We start from the raw sequence: 16,394 nt of genomic DNA, 5'->3' as shown, positions 1-16,394 counted from the left end.
CTGCCGGAACGCTGCGATCATGTTTGATCGCAGTGTTCCAGGGGTTAATGTGCCAGGAGCGGTCCGTGACCACTCCTGGCACATAGTCCCGGATGTCAGCTGCGATAGCTGACACCCGGCCGCGATCTGCCGAGCTCCACCCGTGAGCGCGGCTGATCTCGCTGGACGTACTATCCCGTCACTGGGAATTAAGTCCCAGGTCACCCCTACGGGATAGTACATCCAATGGGATTAAGGGGTTTAATATTTAAAAAATCATCATCTAAAATCATTTTCTAAAATCTAATCTACACATTGCACAGAAAAATCTTCATCGTAACTTGCTGAAGATTTGCCAGCAACAGAATGTCGATTTATGCTGATGATTTTAGCTTTGAATTTCAACCATTTCATTGTGAAGAGTGAAATCTGCAGGTTTCTGACATGAAATAATCACAATTTGGTACAGACTTTTTTAACATTAGTAACTAGAGAGATGGGCGTCACTGGGGTAACGTTTCTTTTTGTGCAGAGAGACAAGCCAAGCCTTAAGTTACCGTCACACTAAGCGACGCTGCAGCGATACAGACAACGATGCCGATCGCTGCAGCGTCGCTGTTTGGTCGCTGGAGAACTGTCACACAGACCGCTCTCCAGCGACCAACGATGCCGAGGTCCCCGGGTAACCAGGGTAAACATCGGGTTGCTAAGCGCAGGGCCGCGCTTAGTAACCCGATGTTTACCCTGGTTACCAGTGTAAAATGTAAAAAAACAAACACTACATACTCACCTTCACATCCCCCGGCGTCCGCTTCCTGCACTGACTGAGCGCCGGCCCTAACAGCAGAGCGGTGACATCACCGCTGTGCTGTACTTTCACTTTGCGGCCGGCCGGAGCTCACAGTCAGTGCGGGAAGGAGACGGCGAGGGACGTGTGACAGACATCAGAGGGTGAGTATGTACTGTTTGTTTTTTTACATTTTACACTGGTAACCAGGGTAAACATCGGGTTACTAAGCGCGGCCCTGCGCTTAGTAACCCGATATTTACCCTGGTTACCATTGTAAAACATCGCTAGTATCGTTGCTTTTGCTGTCAAACACAACGATACACGGCGATCTGACGACCAAATAAAGTTCTGAACTTTAATCAACGACCAGCGATATCACAGCAGGATCCTGATCGCTGCTGCGTGTCAAACACAACGATATCGCTATCCAGGACGCTGCAACGTCACGGATCACTAGCGATATCGTTTAGTGTGACGGTACCTTAACATGTCAGAGTAAGGAGACACACACCATGTTCTAAATTATTATGCAAATTACATTTTTCTTGGATTTTCCTAAATGACAGTCAGTCTAATAAAAGTCATCACCCGTTAGATTATACATCGAATTTTATTGAAGAAACCTCAGTAACAGTATATATAGTATAACAGTATATAACAGTATAATCTCCAAAATGAATAAAAACTCAAAATGCATGGAATTTGCAGCATTAGGAGGTCACATTCACTGTACAAAAAGGCTATTTAACTCCAAAACATCCTAACATGCCAAGTTACATGTTAACATAGGACCCTTTCTTTGATATCACCTTCACAATTCCTGCATCCATTGAACTTGTGAGTTTTTGGAGAGTTTCTGCTTGTATTTCTTTGCATGAAGTCAGAATAGCCTCCCAGAGCTGCTGTTTTGATGTGAACTGCCTCCCACCCTCAGGGTATGTGTCCACGTTCAGGATTGCATCAGGATTTGGTTAGGATTTTTCATCAGTTTTTGTAAGCCAAAACCAGGAGTGGAACAATTAGAGGAAAAGTATAACAGAAACATATGCACCACTTCTGCATTTATCACCCACTCCTGGTTTTGGCTTACAAATACTGATGAAAAATCCTGACCAAATCCTGATGCAATCCTGAACGTGGACACATACCCTCATAGATCTTTTGCTTGATGATACTCCAAAGGTTCTCTATAGGGTTGAGGTCAGGGGAAGATGGTGGCCACACCATGAGTTTATCTCCTTTTATGCCCATAGCAGCCAATGACTCAGAGGTATTCTTTGCAGTATGAGATGGTGTATTGTCATGTATGAAGATGATTTTGCTCCTTAAGGCACGTTACTGCTTTTTATACCATGGAAGAAAGTTGTCAGTCAGAAACTCTATATACTTTGCAGAGGTCATTTTCACACCTTCAGGAACCTTAAAGGGCCTAAACCTTTGTTTCCCCATGATTCCGGCCCAAAACGTGACTCCGCCACCTCCTTGCTGACGACGCAGTCTTGTTGGGACATGGTGGCCATCCACCAACCATCCACTACTCCATCCATCTGGTCCATCCAGGGTGGCTCGACACTCATCAGTAAACAAGACTGTTTGAAAATTAGTCTTCATGTATGTCTGGGCCCACTGCAACCGATTCTGCTTGTGAACACTGTTTAGGGGTGGCCGAATAGTAGGTTTATGCACAACAGCAAGCCTTTGAAGGATCCTACACGTTGAGGTTCGAGGGACTCCAAAGGCACCAGCAGCTTCAAATAACTGTTTGCTGCTTTGTAATGGTATTTTGGCAGCTGCTCCCTTAATCCAATGAATTTGTCTGGCAGAAACTTTCCTCGTTATGCCTTTATCTGCAGGACCTCTGTCTGTGCTCTGTTTCAAGTCAAATATAAAAGAGGGACAGCACCCCAGCAGTTGTGAAAAAGAGAAAATCACGTTTTATTCCACCTCCTGCAACGTTTCGGTCCGCAGACCTTTTTCAAGCATGCTTGAAAAAGGTCTGCGGACCGAAACGTTGCAGGAGGTGGAATAAAACGTGATTTTCTCTTTTTCACAACTGCTGGGGTGCTGTCCCTCTTTTATATTTGACTTGGACTTGGATACCGGGATGGATCCCCTGGTAAGGACGTGCACCCTGATATCCACAGAGATATTTATTTTTTAATCTTATCTATAAGGGTGCGGCTAGACCATTATTCTATTGGTTGTGCTCTGTTTCAGTCACAAATCTCTTCACAGTATGATGATCACTCTTAAGTTTTTGTGAAATATCTAATGTTTTCATACCTTGTCCAAGGCATTGCACTATTTAATGCCTTTCAGCAGAGAGATCCTTTTTATTTCCCATATTGCTTGAAACCTGTGGCCTGCTTAATAATGTGGAACATAATTTTTAAGTAGTTTTCCTTTAATTAGAATCACCTGGAAAACCAATTATCACATGTGTTTAATATTGATTTCAGTGATCCATTGAGCCCTGAGACACAATACCATCCATGAGTTTATTTGAAAAAAACAATTAAATCTTTATGACACTTAAATGCAACTTGCATAATAATTTGGAACATGGTGTATATGCCATGCATGTCAGAGTGAGGAGGCATATATGCCATGCATGTCAGAGTGAGGAGGCATATATGCCATGCATGTCAGAGTGAGGAGGCATATATGCCATGCATGTCAGAGTGAGGAGGCATATATGCCATGCAGGTCAGAGTGAGGAGGCATATATGCCATGCATGTCAGAGTGAGGAGGCATATATGCCATGCATGTCAGAGTGAGGAGGCATATATGCCATGCATGCTTCTCTGGGAAATTAAATGTGCAAATTGTCTCTTCAGAGTGGAAGAGGACTAGTACTCTTGCTCCACCTATTGGAAGCAGTGATAGGCTTTGCTAGAGTTCTAGTCCTCTGTCTCCCTGAAGAGACAATTTTCATATTTAACTAGAGAGATGTAATGCAATATAGCAGGTTTATGAATGCACATCCATTGCCTAGGAAAATGGATTTCAAACAATTATTTATTTTTTTCCCTTGTCATGATCATTGAGTCCACTGATTGGTTGCTGCGGTCACATGCGCTGTAGTTGTGACATTACCGCAGGAGCCTATCAACAAAGCCAGGAGATGGCGATGGAGAGCAGGGGTGGGAGAAACTTCTACCCTAATTCTTTTCATATAAAAAAACATTTTTGGAAAACCCTTTGAAAGGGGTTATCTGGGGCAGGTAGAGGAATCCTAACAGTCTATAATGTATTCACTGTTAGGCAATCACTAGTCTGTTATTTCCATGCATCATTGATGCTTCATTCTTTTTTTTTTTATTAAAATCTTCATCAAGCTTATTATAAAATGAACATTATGCAAATTTTGAATGCAATGCTATGAAGTCCAGTTTTAATGTCTTTTTCTGTGTCCTTTTAATCTGCTTTTCCACTAAACTGAATATAATTACGGTAGCTTTTTGGCTATTAGTCTTGATACAGTATATTGTATTCCTCTGTAATTCTTCCAGTATTAGGACTGCATTATCTATTATGCAGTGGGGTTAGCACCACAGGCAGTGAATAAGCTGAATTATTTTGATCCTGTAACTGTTGGCTAAGCTTATATGGTAACATCTGGAGTGTTGGAGGTTGCCGATTCATAATGTAGATCAGTAGTAAGATATTAGTAAGATATTACACAGAAATTACTCAGAAATTAAATATGTTGTTTCTGAAAAATTTCTTGTCAGCTGCTTCACCGCTAGAAAAATGCATCATAATAACACTAGTGAAATGTTAACGTGTCCCAGATAGTGTTTAGCAAAGAATGGCAACCATGGGAAACTAAGATTGAAATGCAGACCTCACAAGCCCACACAAACATAAGCCCACCCCCATATTGATAGTTCAGAAACTAGCCAAGCACAAAATACCCCCAGAATCACCAATGAAATACTACAGAGCAGCATATAATGACTCCCCAGCAGCGCCAAATAAATACTACAGTGCAGATGCAATGTACCTGTCACGATGTGACACGACCCAACGGGGGTTCGATCAGCGGATGGCGCAACACACTAACAACGGGATGGAAATGGGGAGAGGAAGGCCCTACCAATAGGGAAAATGAGGGATGGCCACCACCTGAGCTCAAACCTGAGCCTGTCCCTGCACTGCCCTAACGACCTAACTGGATCCTTCCCCCCACCGCCATCAGGAACCTCATCCCTCGCTGTCACCTAACACTGCCATGGCTGGTGCACTGGCTGGCAAAGGGCGCTAGCCTCACCACTGCAGATAATACCACACAGAGGACAATGACAGACACAAAAGGGACGGGGTAAAAACACAACTTAGCTTCAACTTCCTCTGCTGCAGCGCACCGCACAGCAGAATAAAGGCATCAGGATCACGAGCTCACAAAATACACCACAACAGCCAGGGAGCTCCTTCCTCCAAGCCTGGTCACTGTAGATTGCTCTATAACCGACAGCTGATGCATCAGGTGACCATTTAAAGGATGGTGGGAGTGGTCACCACCCACATCAGCTGACCTAGACACACTGCAGTTACAGCTCACTGCCAGGTGGGGGGGAAAACTGATATTAACCCCCGCTGGTCCTGAAAGGAAAAAGCTATATTTAAAACAGAGTGGAATCAGAGCTGCCACGAATGCAAACACAGATCGTGACAGTACCTCCCCTGCAGGGCTACACAAATATCACAGTGCAAAACAACGTACCTCCCCTGCAGGGCTACACAAATACCACAGTGCAGAATAACGTACCTCCCCTGCAGGGCTACAGAGATACCACAGTGCAGAACAACATACCTTCCCAGCAGGGCTACAGAAATACCACCGTTCAGAACAACGTACCTACCCTGCTAGGCTGCACAAATACCACCGTGCAGAACAACGTACCTCCCCTGCAAGGCTACACAAATACCACAGTGCAGAATAACGTACCTCCCCTGCAGGGCTACAGAAATACCACAGTCTAGAACAACATACCTTCCCAGCAGGGCTACAGAAATACCACCGTTCAGAACAACGTACCTCCCCTGCAAGGCTGCACAAATACCACCGTTCAGAACAACGTACCTCCCCTGCAGGGCTACACATATATTATAGTGCAGAATAACGTACCTCCCATGCAGGGCCAAACAAATACCACAGAGCAGAACAATGTATCTCCCTGTAATACCAAACAAATATCACTGTACAGCACCACTGGCATCAGCAGTATCACCCTTCCTACACCTTCTCCACTGACGGCAGCATGTCCCTCTTATATTTTTCTCTTTGGCTGCAGCATTGCTCCTCTTCCCTATTTGCAGCATTCTCATTCAACCTTCCCATATCAACCTTGTGGTAGCAACATTGCCTCTCACACCACAGGGGGCAGTATTGTCCAAGCTTCCCCTACTAGCATTCTGCCAACCTTTCCCTTTCTGAAAGCAGTATTGTTCCCCTTCCCCACTTTTAGAAGCATCATACTTTTTCCAGCATCACACTGGTTGTAGCAGCAATGTCTCCCCCACCCCACAGGTAGCATTGTCCCTTCTCCTAAGCCTCCCTTATTGGCAGTAGCATTGGCACATGTGATAAAACGCTTTGGTGGTTGGAATCCGCAATGAAAAAATAAGCAACGTGTATATGAAATTTTAGAAATCTCATTCACTTTCCTGCTACTGTAAAGTGCAGCATTTTTTATTCTTGAAAAACCTGAAGGGAAAGAAAACAGCAAAAACACAAGCACTTATAAAAAACAATGCTGCAAAATCGTTTTTTCAAATGGTTCCTTAAACAGATGTCAGGTTGGAGATGACGGCTTCCGTTTTTATTTAAAACATTTTAGGTTAGATTGTGGTTTTGTGCAGTCTATATGAATGATGGGGAGGATAGGGAACATTGGCACTTGTTCCTTTATTATACATTATTACTTACATGTTCTATTGCACAGAACAAAGACGGTCAGTATAGCACTGTGTTGTTTTGTCCACATTATCTCTGCTTAGGGTGAAGAACTGAGAATCTTTATATTTATGATTCATGAAGACCTTTTTTTTTATATTTGTAGGACCAGATTGAACAGGTGGACCCTCGGGGACGGACCCCTCTGCATCTTGCTACCACATTAGGTTACTTGGAGTGTGCTAAAGTACTGCTCAATCATGGGGCAGATGTCAGCAAGGAGAACCGCAGTGGATGGACTGGTAAGCGGCAATATACATGATTCCTAAAAGAAGAGTACAATAATTTAGCATATTTCGTCTTAATTATTGCCATGGAAATGTTTGCTGCTCTCTGCATATTCTTCACAGACGTTTTCTTTGTCTCTCCTGATTATCATAAATGAAAATCGGGAAATTTTCCAATACGTTTTTAGGACATAAAATCCACTAGGTATTTAATTGTTGGAATAAAGCAAGAAAAATGCATTACAACTGACGCACAAACCCAAAATGTACTGCAATTGTTGCCTAAAGCAACCAATCAGATTACAATTTTTATATTCCCAGTAAAGAATTAATCTCCTTTGTTGCAATAGGAAATAGTAATACTTTTTTTTTCATGAGGCTCCTAATGTGTTATGTACCTGCAAGCAAAATCCAACCTCTTTAGATTGAAATTTTCTTTATATAGCAATAGATTGAAGTTTAGCACTAGTGATGAGCGAATGTGCTCGGATAAGGTGTTATCTGAGCATGCTCGGTGCTAACCAGTGTCTTCTGCGTGCTCGAAAAATATGCGGCTGCATGTCTCGCTGCTGTTTGGCAGCCGCAACACATGCAGGGATTTCCTGTTTATTAGGCACTCCATGCATGTGTTGCCACTGTCAAACAGCCATGAGACATGCAGCAGTGGGGACACTGAACATATTTTTTGAGCACGCCAAAAACACTCGGTTAGCACCTAAGCATGCTTGTATAACACCGTCTTATCTGAGCACATTCGCTCATCACTATTTAGATCGTTCTGTGCACATAGTAGTGCGGTCAGCCTGTCTACCTGTCTGTATAATCGATTGGCTTCATGTAGCCGATCAGAGGTCATTTAACCATACAGGCGGAGGATGTACAAAGTTTATTCTTCTGCGGTTATTTAGGTCGCAGGGGCGCACAGAAATGATTGTTAGGATCCTATTCAGAAGGCAAAGGCAGCAGTTTCAAAGGGAACCTGTGACCTCCAAAGTCGAAGGTGAGCTAAGCCCACCGGCATCAGGGGCTTATCTACAGCATTCTGTAATGCTGTAGAGAAGCCCCCGATGTATCCTGAAAGATGAGAAAGAGAGGTTAGAGTATACTCACCCATGGGCGGTCCCGGTCCGATGGGCATCGCGGTCCGGTCCGGGGCCTCCCATCTTCTTACGATGACGTCCTCTTCTTGTCTTCACGCTACGGCTCCGGTGCATGCGTACTTTGTCTGCCCTGTTGAGGGCAGAGTAAAGTACTGCAGTGCTCAGGCGCCGGGCCTCTCTGACCTTTCTCGGCGCCTGCTTTGTACTTTGCCCTCAACAGGGCAGACAAAGTACCCCTGTGCCGGAGCCACAGCGTGAATACAAGAAGAGGACGTGATTGTAAGAAGATGGGAGGCCCCAGACCAGACCGCGACGCCCATCGGACCGGGGCCTCCCCTGGGTGAGTATAATCTAACCTCTTTTTCTCATCTTTCAGGACACATCGGGGGCTTATCTACAGCATTCCAGAATGCTGTAGATATGCCCCTGATGCCGGTGGGCTTAGCTCACCTTCGATTTTGGGGGTGACAGGTTCCCTTTAATAATGGGAAATCTGATAGCAAGTTCCCTTTAGGCCAAGTTTCCACAATGAGCTTCTGGGGAGTTTTTGATTTTGCAGATTCCTTGCGTTCCTTAATTTGTGTTTTTGACCCTGTGTTTTTGTCTCTTGTTGGGGTATCATGTTTTAAATAAAACTGCTTTGTCTTTGATACTTCCTGGTATATGGCTTGGACAAAACTTAACAGATATAGTCTTGTGTACATTGCATGCATTTTTGATGCGTTTCCGCCGCTGAAATGCACTAAAGACATATGTGCGTTCTTTACCTTTACTTTTTCGGCGTCTAATGCACGTCTATGGGAAAAATCTGCACATTAAACTCAGCGTAATCACATCCTCTTTGCTAGAACTGTAAGACGTGTTGTTTTTAGTACAGCGAAAATACCCAGCATAAAAAAAGTACCAAAAACTCATTGTAGGTACACGGAAATAATGTTGAAACCCAATAGAATAGTACACTGACAATATATTATCCAAGGATCGGTGATAACTTGGTGGGGGATTCTGGTCTGACTATTGGGGTCACCACCGATCCAGAGAACAGGTCTGAAAAATGCCTCTGGTTGTCCCACTGAGAATGAATGAAGGATTGCATACATGTGTATCCACGGCTCCATCCAGACAAGGTGAGTTAGACCCCTGTTCTCAGAATCGGTGGTGGTCTCAGCAGTCGGACCCTCATTTATCAACAAATTATTACCTATTTCATGTGTAGGAGATAACTTCTAATGTTGAGAATAACCATTTAATACTTCAATAAAGGTATTTATAAAGAGAACCTGTCACATGAAAAAACTCTATTAACCTGCAGATATGGGGTTACTCTGCAGGCTTATAGTGTTCTGAACGTGCCTGGTACCCACCAGTTTTTTTCACGTGACGGGTTCCCTTTAAATAATATATTTTGTGCGGTCTGATAATTCTATAGGATTCCGTGGTAGGTTACACAGGACGTTCTTTTATGTTTGTTTGTATGGCCCATGATTTATTGGCTGATTGTTTGGTTAAACAATGGGTGCACAACATAATGTCATTCCTATAGTGATATATGCTAAAGGGAACAAAGGAGAAATACAGATCTAATACACTTTTATTTTCATTAGCTGTACTTATGTGGGAAGTAGTGTATCTTGGAAACACTAGGATTAAAGTGGGCAATACTTTTTCTGAAAATCCTACGGTAAAGCACCCTGGTCCATGTATGGCCCCTCCTGATCTCAGTAAGTGTTTTAATACCATCTGCTCGGTTGTAAGGACTACAATAACGTTAAGGCGGCCAAGGAATCCTCCTACTGAGTCAGGCTCATACATTTCTCATCCCAAATCCCAAGCAGACTGAGAAAGCAGGACCAGTACCAAATTATACCCCGGAGTCCTGTGATTGCTCCTTATAACGATTTTAATCTTTTACCGGTTAATTGAAGTCATAAATGAGTGAAAATTGTCCGGGGGTCAATGGAAAATCATAACAGATGAAGGCTAATGAAGAAGGTGGTGACACCATTAAACTGTCTCTTGGCTGTGCCTATAAATTTATATGATGTGACTAATAATCAGGATTTAGTCATTGAATTATGTAAGACACTTTAAGAAATTTGGATTGTTCATCTAATTACATTTCCTCACTGCGTCTTCTTATTAATTTGGTCTTTTATTGCCATCTAGTGCTTCAGGAGGCTGTCAGCACACGTGACCTAGAGCTGGTCCGGCTAGTTTTACGGCATCGTGACTACCAAAGGACCATTAAGCGCCTGGCAGGAATCCCCGTCCTACTGGAGAAGTTACGCAAGGTATGATGGATTCCTCTATAACCGAGATTGGATCTGTCAGCTGAATATGCAGCCCCATGTAAGCGCGGAATATCACAGACATAGGCCTGTGTTCCTAGAACTTGTGCCTACTAGGGTCACTGTGCTTCTCTGTGCCCCTCTCTGTGTCCCTTTGTCCCCTCTGTATACATGTCGGGGCAGGGGAAGCAAATAAAATATGTTCTCGTTAGTGATGAGCGCTAGCGCTCATTACTCAAATTTGCCGAGGGTGCTTGGATATGCACCAAGTATCTCGGGTGCTTGAGTGACATGTTTCGCAGCTGTTAGACAGCCTCAAAACATGTGGGAATTGCTTGACATATCTGGGCAATCCCTGCATGTTTTGTAGCTGTCTAACATCTGCAAAACTTGCGGACGCGGGGACTCGAACATGTCCAAACACCCTTGGCAAACTCGAGTAGTGAGCACTTGCACTCATCACTAAAGCTCGTATTTTCTCGGCACTCCTGGTAGCCAAATGGCTTTTTATCATGTGCTGTACTGGAAAGCAGGAAAAAAATTCCAAGTGTGGCAAAATAGCAAAAAAAGCACAATTCCGCAACAATTTTTTGGATTTTTTTCAATTATAGCATTCTTTTTACAGTGAAAATGACCTGGAAATATAATTCTCTAGGTCCATATAATCACACTAATACCAAATATGTATAGTTTTGTTTTTGTTTTACTCAAGTGGTGAACAAAAATTCAGAAATTTGTAAGAAGAAACAAACATTTGCTTGTGAAACCATTCCGAGACACACGTAAGTTTTCAATTTTCAAAATATGGGGCTGTGTGATACCTTATTTTTTTGCACACAGAGCTAATGTTTTTGATATTTTTGGGGGGGGGAAGATACAATGTTTTGGTTGCTTCTTATCACATTTTTTTGTGTTGCTGTTGTCTACCGAAAAACCACAGTTCTGGCATTTAGATTTTTTTGCTCGTTACGCCATTTACCTGTCAGATCATTTTATTTTATATTTTTATAGAACAACATTTTACGAATGCAGCGATTTAAAAAATGTGTATTTTTTTATTTCTTAATTTTTAATGGGGAAAACGAAGGTGATTTGAACTTTTATATAATTTTCATATTTTTTAAAAACACTTTTTTCACTTTTTAATTTGAACCTGCCATCATCTGATCTCTTGTGCTATACACAATAATACAAGAGTTTTGCTATATACAGTGGGTACGGAAAGTATTCAGACCCCTTTAAAGTTTTCACTCTTTGTTTCATTGCAGCCATTTGGTAAATTCAAAAAAGTTCTTTTTTTTTCTCTTTAATGCACACTCTGCACCCCATCTTGACTGAAAAAAAACTGAAATTTAGAATTTTTTGCAAATTTATTAATAAAGAAAAACTGAAATATCGCATGGTCATAAGTATTCAGACCCTTTGCTCAGTATTGAGTAGAAGCACCTTTTTGAGCTAGTACAGCCATGAGTCTTATTTGGAGTGATGCAACAAGTTTTTCACATCTGGATTTGGGGGATCCTCTGCCATTCTTCCTTGCAGATCCTCTCCAGTTCCGTCAGATTGGATAGTGAACGTTGGTGGACAGTCATTTTCAGGTCTCTCCAGAGATGCTCAATTGAGTTTAGGTCAGGGCTCTGGCTGGAGCAGTCAAGAATGGTCACAGAGTTGTTCTGAAGCCACTTCTTTGTTATTTTAGCTGTGTCTTGTTTGAAGGTGAACCTTCGGCCAAGTATGAGGTCCAGAGCTTTATGGAAGAGGTTTTCATCCAGGATATCTCTGTACTTGGCCGCATTCATGTTTTCTTCAATGACAACCAGTCGTCCTGTCCCTGCAGCTGAAAAACACCCCCATAGCATGATGCTGCCATCACCATGTTTCACTGTTGGGATTGTATTGGGCAGGTGATGAGCAGTGCCTGGTTTTCTGCACACATAACGCTTAGAATTATCACCAAAAAGGTCTATCTTCATCTCATCAGACCAGAGAATCTTATTTCTCAAAGTCTGGGAGTCCTTCATGTGTTTTTTCGCAAACTCTATGCGGGCTTTCATATGTCTTGCACTGAGGAGAGGCTTCCGTCAGGCCACTCTGCCATAAAGGCCCGACTGGTGGAGGGCTGCCATGATGGTTGACTTTGTGGAACTTTCTCCCATCTCCCTACTGCATCTCTGAGCTCAGCCACAGTGATCTTGGGGTTCTTCTTTACGTCTCTCACCAAGGGTCTTCTCCCATGATTGCTCAGTTTGGCTGGACGGCCAGGTCTAGGAAGACTTCTGATGGTCCCAAACTTCTTCCATTTAAGGATTATGGAGACCACTGTGCTCTTGGGAACCTTGAGTACTGCAGAAATTCTGTTGCAACCTTGGCCAGATCTGTGCCTTTTCACAATTCTGTCTCTGAGCTCCTTGGCCAGTTCCTTTGACCTCATGATTCTCATTTGGTCTGACGAGCACTGTGAGCTGTGAGGTCTTATATAGACAGGTGTGTGCCTTTCCAAATCAAGTCCTATCCGTTTAAATAAACACAGCTGGACTCCAATGAAGGAGTAGAACCATCTCAAGGAGGATCACAAGGAAATGGACAGCATGTGACTTAAATATGAGTGTCTGAGCAAAGGGTCTGAATACTTATGACCATGTGATATTTCAGTTTTTCTTTTTTAATAAATTTGCAAAAATTTCTACATTCCTGTGTTTTTTCAGTCTAGATAGGGTGCAGACTGTACATTAATGAGAAAAAAATGAACTTTTTTGAATTTACCAAATAGCTGCAATGAAAAAGAGTGAAAAATTTAAAGGGGTCTGAATACTTTCCGTACCCACTGTATATAGCACAAATCACGGTCTCTTATGAACGCCACCTACACACTGGCTTTCACAAGAGTACATCATAACAGGAACAAAGGTTTTCAGCAGACCTCTGGCCATAATGGAAACCCATTTGTGCCCCGCGATCACGTCATGAGCACACCAATGGGCTCATAGAATAGCGCGCCACCTGCCAGAATCCTGTAAATGCATCTGTCACAGATTGACAGCAGCATTTTAGAGGTTGAAGGTTGATACCCTTGGGCTGTTAGAGGCAGATAATAGCTGATTATTAGTCCATGTTCACATGCTGAGTATTTGGTCAGTATTTTCCATCAGTATTTGTAATTGACAACCAGGAGTTGGTGATAATTACAGAAGTGGTGACGTGTTTCTATTATACATTTTCTTTGATTGTTCCACTCTTGCTTTCGGCTTATAAATACTGATGTGAAATACAGACCAAATACTGAACATTTGTACTTGGCCTTTGTCATCTTCTGCCAGCAAAGATGTGGGCTCAGCTTATGAGCCCCATTTCAAAGGCAGAGTTACGGGGTATGACCCTGTACGTGTATATGTCATTAAGGGGTTAAGAATTACACAGTGTCCATTTATTTCAACAGATTGTGATTCAGTGATTGACAGCAGCATGTAACTGGTTAACAGCCGTGGGTGGATCTCAGATCCACCTGAGGCTACTAGAGGCACTTGATGCCTGATTAAATCAGCCATCGAGTGTGGGGAAAGATGTGGGCTCAGCTTGTGAACCCACATCAAAAGCAGGGATACAGACGTGAAGGGGAAAGGGTTTTCCCACAAAGTTAATTTTAATCAATAGATCTTAGAATAATAATAAGTTCCACAATTGGATGTGTTAAAATAAATGTTCCTGTGCTGAGATAATCTTATAAATGTGCCCCGGCTGTGTACTGTGTAATGTCTTTGTCTGACCGTGCAGGAACATGGTTTGATCATACCACAGCTCCTGGGTATGGGAGGAAGGAAAAGAGTATACAGACAGGACAGGAGGGGATCGCTGCTAATTCTGTCTGTGATGTAAAATATTTCTATGCCTGTTTTTCAGCAATGTTTTACCTCACAGACAGAATCAGCTGTGTTTCCCTTCTGTCCTGTCTGTATACTCTCTTTTGCATCCTCCCCTGCACAGGAGCTGTGCTATGATCAGACCATGTTCCTGCATGGTCAGACACGGCCATTACACAATACACAGCAGGGGCACATTTATAAGATTATCTCTGCACAGGAATATATTTTTTAATCACATCCAATTGTGGAACTTATTATTGTTATTCCAAGATCTAGTGATTAAAATGAACTTTGTTCATGGGGCAACCCCTTTTAACTATGAGTTCCCTCATAGGGTTCATGATAAGGGTTTTTCAAAACAAGACCGCCCCTTTTAACTGACAGGTCTACTATAAAGAAACCCTATCAGGACAATTTTACTAATAAAACCAGTTGTATGTCCTAAAACAATTAATTCTAACCTTTTGGTAGTAATCCAATGTTCCATCGTTGATAAATGGAACCTTGATTTGACATGAACATTAGCCCGCTAGTCATTGGGGGGCATGTCAATGCACCCCGATGATATCTGCCTTCTTCATTTCTCCCTTCGCGGCACCACCTTCATCTCTTTGAATTACAACTCTTTCTTCTGCTTTGTTAGGTATTTTTGCTGGCAGAGGGCACATCTGTCAATCAAGGAATTAAGAGCTGATATACTCAAAGTGGATTGACATGCCCAGCGTCGGACTGGAAGACCTTGGGCCCACCAGAGAAAATCATTCTTGGGGCCCACTATGTCACTACAACGAAATAAATACAAGACCACCAATTGTGCGGTAAAACACGCTAATATCAGGGTATAATATAAGGTAGTACATGTCTTAATTATGTAGCAGGGGTTGGGGTAGAGTCATAAAGGGGTAGCCCCCTCATAAAATATAATGTTGCCCCCTCATAGAATATAAAGTAGCCTCCTTCATAGAATATAAGGTAGCCCCCTCACAAAATAATGTAGCCCCCTTCATAAAATATAATGCAGCAACTCTCTCAGGTATAACACAGTCTCCACCATAGAATATAATGTAGCACCCTCATAGGGTATAATGCAGCCCACCACAGAATATAATGCAGCCCCCCATAGAGTATACTGTAGCCCCCTCATAGGGCATAATGCTGCCCCCCTCATATAGTATGATGTAGCCCCCGCAGAATATAATGTGGTCCTGAGAATAATGCAGCCCCACCACAGAATATAATGCAGCTCCCCCATAGAGTATACTGTAGCCCCCTCATATAGTATGATATAGCCCCCCAGAATATAATGTAGTCCCCTGAGAATAATGCAGTCACCCACAGAATATAATGTTGCCCCCTCATAAAGTATAATGCAGCCCCTCTCCACCTCCATCATTGCCTTCCCCCCACTACCCCTATCATTCTCCCCCACCACCCTCAATACTGCCCATTCCACCTCTATCATTGCCTCCCCCCACCACCATCATTGTCTATTTCATCACCTCCATAATCACCTCCATCATCCCACCACCATCATTGCCCATTTCATCACCTCCATCATTGCCTCCCCCCACCACCATCATTGCCTCCGCCCCCCAATATCATTGCCCATCACCTCCATCATTGCCTCCGCCCACCATCATTGCCCATCACCTGCATAATTGCCTTCCCTACCACCCCTCTCACACACCCACACAGCACCACATCACTCTCTCACACTCACACACAAATCACTGCACGACATACACACACGCAGGCACACAGACACACAGCACAGCTCACCTCCCTGCAGCAGCAGCAGCTCATCCCGGCAGCCTCTTCCTCGCTGGCAGCTTTCTGTATGAGACAGCGCGCTGGATGATGACGTCATCCAGCTGGGCTGCCTGTCTCAGACAGGAAGCAGGATGCCGGGATGTGCTGCTCTGTGTGCCTGGGTGTGTGTGTGTATGTGGTACGGTGATTTGTGTGTGAGTGTGAGAGAGTGATGCAGTGCTGTGCGTGTGTGTGGTGCAGTTGTGGGGCTTTACATGCGGGCAGTGTTAGCTGCAGCTTGCGGCTAATGCTGCCCGCTTTTAATGAGAAATGGTATTCACGCCTCTCCATGCCAATAGGGGCGTGGGGAAACGTGAATATTCATTTTGCTTTAGCAGTGGGGACAGGATCCTGTCTGCAGCTGCTGATACGTTGGCACAG

The 16,394-nt window shown here is 43.3% G+C and overlaps 1 protein-coding gene across 4 annotated transcripts in view; it reads left to right on the top strand.

Annotated features, from left to right (window-relative positions):
* The window catches only part of ANKRD13B (ankyrin repeat domain 13B), a 242,923-nt gene that overhangs the window by 166,745 nt on the left and 59,784 nt on the right, over positions 1–16,394 (top strand). For all 4 annotated transcript variants that reach the window (XM_077294291.1, XM_077294288.1, XM_077294292.1 and 1 more), the window contains exons 2-3: positions 6,836–6,971; positions 10,223–10,347. In XM_077294291.1, coding sequence (XP_077150406.1) covers positions 6,836–6,971; positions 10,223–10,347 — 261 coding nt within the window. The remainder of the gene's footprint in view (positions 1–6,835; positions 6,972–10,222; positions 10,348–16,394) is intronic.

The sequence above is a fragment of the Ranitomeya variabilis genome, chromosome 3 (genome assembly GCF_051348905.1).
Source record: "Ranitomeya variabilis isolate aRanVar5 chromosome 3, aRanVar5.hap1, whole genome shotgun sequence".
NCBI classification, from domain to species: Eukaryota; Metazoa; Chordata; class Amphibia; order Anura; family Dendrobatidae; genus Ranitomeya; species Ranitomeya variabilis.
This window is presented reverse-complemented; position numbering and strand designations above follow the sequence as displayed.